Source organism: Mycteria americana, chromosome Z (assembly GCF_035582795.1).
Source record: "Mycteria americana isolate JAX WOST 10 ecotype Jacksonville Zoo and Gardens chromosome Z, USCA_MyAme_1.0, whole genome shotgun sequence".
In the NCBI taxonomy this organism is placed as follows: Eukaryota; Metazoa; Chordata; class Aves; order Ciconiiformes; family Ciconiidae; genus Mycteria; species Mycteria americana.
This window is the reverse complement of record NC_134396.1, coordinates 24,035,351-24,041,350: the sequence shown is the minus strand read 5'-3', so window position 1 is coordinate 24,041,350 and position 6,000 is coordinate 24,035,351. Positions and strand designations below refer to the sequence as shown.

The 6,000-nt window shown below is 37.8% G+C and overlaps 1 protein-coding gene across 7 annotated transcripts in view; it reads right to left on the bottom strand.

The window, feature by feature from the left end:
* Positions 1–218: 218 nt before the first annotated feature.
* RIC1 (RIC1 partner of RAB6A GEF complex) overlaps positions 219–6,000 on the bottom strand; it is a 56,479-nt gene continuing 50,697 nt past the window's right edge. For 4 of the 7 annotated variants that reach the window (XM_075526501.1, XM_075526504.1, XM_075526503.1 and 1 more), the window contains 4 exons: positions 3,952–4,141; positions 3,623–3,811; positions 376–3,229; positions 219–335 (listed from right to left, as the gene is read on the bottom strand). In XM_075526501.1, the coding sequence (XP_075382616.1) occupies positions 2,944–3,229; positions 3,623–3,811; positions 3,952–4,141 (665 nt within the window). In that variant the 3' untranslated portion in view covers positions 219–335; positions 376–2,943. Of the gene's footprint in view, positions 336–375; positions 3,230–3,622; positions 3,812–3,951; positions 4,167–6,000 lie in introns of those variants that run through there. The other 3 variants (XM_075526502.1, XM_075526505.1, XM_075526507.1) reach the window with 3 other exon arrangements.

Below are 6,000 nucleotides of genomic sequence, written 5' to 3'. Positions count from 1 at the left end.
CTGTTCCCTCCTCCTCACACTGCTCCCCTGCTCCAGCATGGGGTCCCTCCCATGGGACACAGTCTGTCATGAACTGCTCCAATGTGGATCCTCCTCTTGGTGGGGTAGTCCATCAGGAATAGACTGTTCCAGTGTGGGTCCCCCACAGGCTGCAGTTCCTGCCAGAAAACCTACTCCTGCATGGGCTTTCCATGGGCTGCAGCTCCCGTCAGGGCTCATCCACCTGCTCTGGTGTGGGGTCCTCCACAGGCTACAGCATGGATACCTGCTCCGACGTGCTCCACAACAGGTTGCAGGGGGACAGCCTGCTTCACCACGGTCTAAAAACAATAGCACTAACAATTGTTTACTGCTGCTACTAAACAATTGTTTAACTGCTGCTAAACAATAGCACAGCAGTAAGATACTAATATTAAGAATGATAATATATTGGTTAACATAGGTGTTTACTTGTACAGATCCACAGGCTGCAGGGTATCTCTGCTCCGGTGCCTGGAACACCCCCTCCTGCTCCTCCTTTATGGGCCTGGGCTGTGTGCAGGACGTTCCTCACTCATCTCTCACACAGCTGCTCCACAGCATTTTTTTACCCCTTGTTAAATATATGATCAGAGAGGAGGCACCAGCTTGGCTGATGGGCTCAGCTGTGTCCCATGGTGGGTCTGCTGGAACTGGCTGTCTGACACAGGGGCAGCTCCTGGGCTCTACTCAATGAGGGCACCCCTGCAGCCCCCCTTGCTACCACACCCTTGCCACCTAAACCCAATACACCTCTTTTCAAAACAGTAGGTGGATGTAACTTCAAAGATGCACGAATAAGGTAATTTTCAACTGAGAAGCTTGATACCTTCAATCCTGTACAACAGGCCATAGGGTATGAGGTGGCAAACTAAAACAATTTTCATTGGCGAGTTTCTTTGGGAGCTTTGTTTCTCGAGACGACCTACTTGAATTCTGGTAATTTACTGTCAATGGCTTGAAGTCAGAAATAGTTATTTTCCAGAGGAGTAACTTCAAGTAAAATTGAATACATTTGTCTTTTAATTACAGGTATAACAGCAGTGAAATTGAAATACAAAATTAGCACATTAAGATTTGCATAGAGATAATTACTACTAAAGAAGTACAAACTTCTAAAATTTCACAACTAAAAAGATTTAACTGCTAAACAACAGTAGCACAGCAGTAAGATACTAATATAAGAATGTTAGTATATCACTTAAGGTATGTGTTTACTTATACAGATCCAAAACCTGAACAGCAGAAAGCTGATCAGGCTGGGCTTGGCTTACATCATTACCACAGAACCACAGAAAAATATTAACTTTAAGCACAGGTTTTATTTCTTTTAACATAGATTAAGCAGTTTTTTTATCATAAAAAAGCTTTAAGTATCCCCTTATAACAATAATGGATTTTGACGTCAGATCACAACAGGCTTGTAGGTATGATAGACATTATCTGTAACCAGTAGCTACAATGCAGACTAAGCTTAATGCTGGGACTCTTGAACCAGATTTCTTTCCTAATAACTCCAATATTAGTTTCAACTCTTAAATGGAAATTCAAGCTGCATTCACTAAAATCTCCAGCTTTCCAAGTAATACTCGTAATTATTGCACTTGTACTGGTTGTATTGGCTTAGTAAAGCCATTCTAAAGCAACAGTTTAATATTTGTACATTTTAAAGCACTTGATCTTATCTACAAAGGAAATAAAGACCATAAAACCACAATTTATTTCAACTTAATTATGAATATTCTTAATTTTCAGAGTTTAAATGGATGTGCATTTAGTAACTACACTAGAAAAGCAACAGATGCTGTAACTACCCTATGATGACTAGTTTGGTCCATGTCAGTAATCAAGTGATGTTATAAAAAATAAACTAGTTTATTTTGTATAAAATGGGTAATGTTGCATTTTTGTTCAGATTGCACAGTACAAACAACCTAATATCTAAATTAATACTGTTACAGGTAGTTATTACATAGGGACAGCAGCTAGAAAAAATAAGTACCTCAAAGCAACAGACTTCTGCAGCCAGCTTTCCTTAACATTGTATGAAAGTTAAATATGTCTTAGTTACAAGTATGCATATTATAAAATGTTTGAAAAATGTTTAAGTATGAGCTGTTAAACTAATTTTCCATAGCAAGAGTATATGATGATTATTTACATTTTAAAAAATCCATTTCTCAGAAAAGAATTTACAATGAAATAAATAACCTTCAGCAATCCCTTAAACCCAACTACAAGATCTGTAAGTGGCAGTAAAAAACAGGAAAGCCACCTTGTGTCACTGTTAGGTCAGTAAAGTATGCCTCATCCAGAAAGAAGTGCAACTCTGCTTTACTAGTAATCTAGAAACATGCACAATACATATTGGTACCTCCAAACATGGTACAACCTTGAGTATTTGTACAAGAGTATTCACAAAAACATACAATATATTTTACAGTCCTTTAATACAAAATATTGATATCAAACCAATCTGAACTGCATTGATCAGACATTTCTTAGGCAGGCAAGCTGCAAAGGATAACAGTTTTTAAATTTAATCCCCTCTTCACCTTTTAAACTCAAGCAATAGATAAGTAGTTTCTTCAGAACATGTGTTGGTGATGTAAAGGTACTGATGAACATTAGCTGAACCTGTCTCCATATGTATTTACTGTCTCTCAACACTATTAAGTATCAAAACCTAAAGCTGCAGTCTGAAGATTGCATTAAAAAAAAAAAAATCTTGCCTCCTTTTGAAATTATTAGATGAAACTGCTGCTTAGTTATCCCCACTAAAGATTTCAAAGATTGAAAAATTAAAAAAAAAGAAAATAAGAGAAAAAAAAAAAAAAAGAGTTCAAATCCAAAACATGGAAGCATGTCTAAGAGCTGGTTTGCTTCCTTTCACACCTGATGCTTGGGAAGTTGTTCGTCTTCCATTTAAGACACAATACAGTCATAACTGCCTTCTTGGAATGAATCCTCATCCTCTGTCTTTGATTTGTCCTCTTCGTGCCTGCTGGCGTTGCTATTCCCAGCATCACTCTGAGGATTAGTGCCATGGCTAGATGAAGTCCTGCTCTCCTCAGCTCTGGGGTTTGCTTGTTCAGTAACCTTAGAAGGATTCACTGGCTGAAAAGCTTCAGGCTGTACTTGCTCTTCTGCTATTTCACTTAGTTTTTGGATCTGTGGTTTGATGATATTTAGAAATGGCTTGTACCCAGGGCTAGGAAAATAATGGTAGAAAACACTATGAGTGAATTAAAAAATAGTACTTCTGTCATACGCCTGAAAAGCAGCTTTTCTTGGGAGATGTGTAATATAAATGAGTATCTTCTATAATCCACCCTGTACAGAAACTCTTTTTTTTTTTTAAATAGAGAGAAAAGGGCAACCATAATCAAACAATAAAAGCTGGGGGGTCGGTTGGTTTGGACTTGGTTTGCTGGGGTTTTTTTTCCAGTTTGATCACAACCGTATTAAGTGATTGTCCTGAAATTTTCTGCAAAAGTGCTTTTAAATAATTGTTTCAGCTAGGGCTGAGATAACTCAAAGTTATTTTTTAGGTAACTAATTATCTACAACTGGAATGAAAATGAAGGTGGAAAATAACACTTACCAATCTGTAGAAGCCCATTTGTCAACAGCATATAGGCCAGTCTTGATATTCTGACAGATTTCTCCATCAATATCAGAGGATTGCATTATACTGAAAACCTGGTTGATTACTGAAGATTCTCTGAGGATAAGGCCTATGATAACACACCAATCCAGACATCCTGCTTCCATGAAGATATGTAGCAAGTACCTACATGGAAAAACAGTCTACTTATTTCTTTTTCCACTCTGAAGACAAAATCCCAGTGTGATCCTGTAGACAGTGTTTCTTTCTCCTAATGCTGCACACTAGTCATTTTAAGTTTCAAATGCAAAGATTATGTTACTTACCGCAGCTGGACCTGTGACTTGTGCGGCCCTTTACTAGCCAGTTCTAGAGAGATATGTTCAAGCTCTGACTGAGTTAAACTTAGACTGGAGAAGTTTTCATCCACCATGGTCCAGTCACCATCCACCATAGAACTTGTTTCAGTCAGGTCTGTTGCTGAACCAATGCTGCATTCGTCACCTATCAAAAACACTCAGAAACATAAGGGAAAAAGAAACTACTTACTTTAGTAAGACTCAGAATTTCTGAACTACTTCCTGTAGAAATTGACAAATTACACAGTCATGCTTTGCTGCGTATCACAGTGCTAAGAAGTTACTTCAGGCACAGTGTCCATCCCACTTCAGGATTCTTTGTATCACACTATATGGTAGAACTATTATTGCAGGAATGCAGTAGTTTTTCTACCAAACAAAAATAATTCTGCAGAATAGTATCAATAAGGGATCCTAAAGATGTGTTGGCAATCATTGTAAAAGCACAGTGACAGCCTCTTACATACTATAGTCCTAGAGTTAAGTCTGTAGGAAGGGTTGCAGTCTGTCTGAAGATACTGCTTTCTTAACCTTTAACTTTGTTAAAAATGAAGATGCAATAGCAAGTTCTTTTCTTCATACAAAACCCTGAAGATTCTGAATGCTTGGTAATGTAAATATTCACCTGCACTAGTTACAAAAAGAAGTAAGTGTTTCTAATAAAACCATGAAGAGTAGATGTAGCCACAGAATTTTCACAGGAGCAGTAACAGCAAAGGTAAAACCATTATAGTGGTGAGTCATGAATGCACCCACCCTCCAGAACAGTTTCCATATTAAAGCAGATGCATCTTTTCTGTGGAAAATGTTTAGAAAGTCAGAAAGTTATTGTATTAGCTTCTTGCCCATGAATACCACTGCTGGATTAGTTATTTGTGAAATTATTATTATTAGAATTAATCTCGCAATGTTTTAAAGAGTATTAATTTAGTTTCACTTTAGAAATAAACTGCTTCAAAATGCATACCAAAGTCCACTGAACTCAAAGGTCTTCATCCAGCTCACAAAAAAATGAGATACTTGTTTATAGAAACAGCAGTAGTGGCAGACAGCAGTACAAGACAGCGCAATGAGAAGAGAAATAAATTTTCCCCATTTAAATTATGCTTTTTTGGAGAGTTCTAGAACAAACTTCCTTAAACCTAATGCATTCTTGCAGTCTCCAGACGTAATAAACAAGAAACAGGAGTGAAAGTGGAATGAGGCAGTGCCCAAGCAGAGGGAAAGAACCTCACTCTTTCTTCATTTAAAGCCCGTCAACTTGTTAAATAGCAGCTTCAAGTGCTCTGCCTCTCACAGGAGGCCCTAGCATCTTGAGGAAATTGGAGTTCACACTTAAGTACTTAGGTCTTTCCCCTAATAAAGTGGAAATCACGTGACATAAACACTGTTGATGTTGAAAACGTTGCTCTATGCTTGAAGACAAGAGGAAGTTAAAAAAAAAAGAAAAAAAAAACCCCACAGATAAATGGTCAAACAAACATCTCCTGTCTGACTGTGGTCAGAAAAGGTGCATAGAGAATAAAATTCCCCTTTGTGTTTTCATAAGCTGATCATACATTTGAGCTTTTAGAAAAGCAATTTAAGCAAAGCCACAGGAAAAAAGAAATCTATATGGGACTATAATTTCATTAACTTCCTCAATAAATAATGTGTCCAATATCTTTCTAAAGAAATCCAAAAGCACAAAGTTCATGCATTAGAACAGTGCCAACCTGTGCAAAAGGCCGACCCGTGCAAGGGACAAAGACAAAAAACTTAGAACGCTCTTCCCAGCCAGACTGTAAAAAAAGCTAAATTTCGAGTTACCACCACAGACAGGAACTTCAGCAAATATCAGTTTCATATTCTACTTCACGTACATAAAGATGTATGACACGGGCATTATCTTTCCATTGTAAAAATTTCAGTTCACTTTTCAACAAGTCCTCTTCCCCACCCCCAAACCCCCCCCAAATTATGGTTATCAGCAGTTGAGAAGCAACAATATAGCAGTGGCATGCAAACATCAAAATA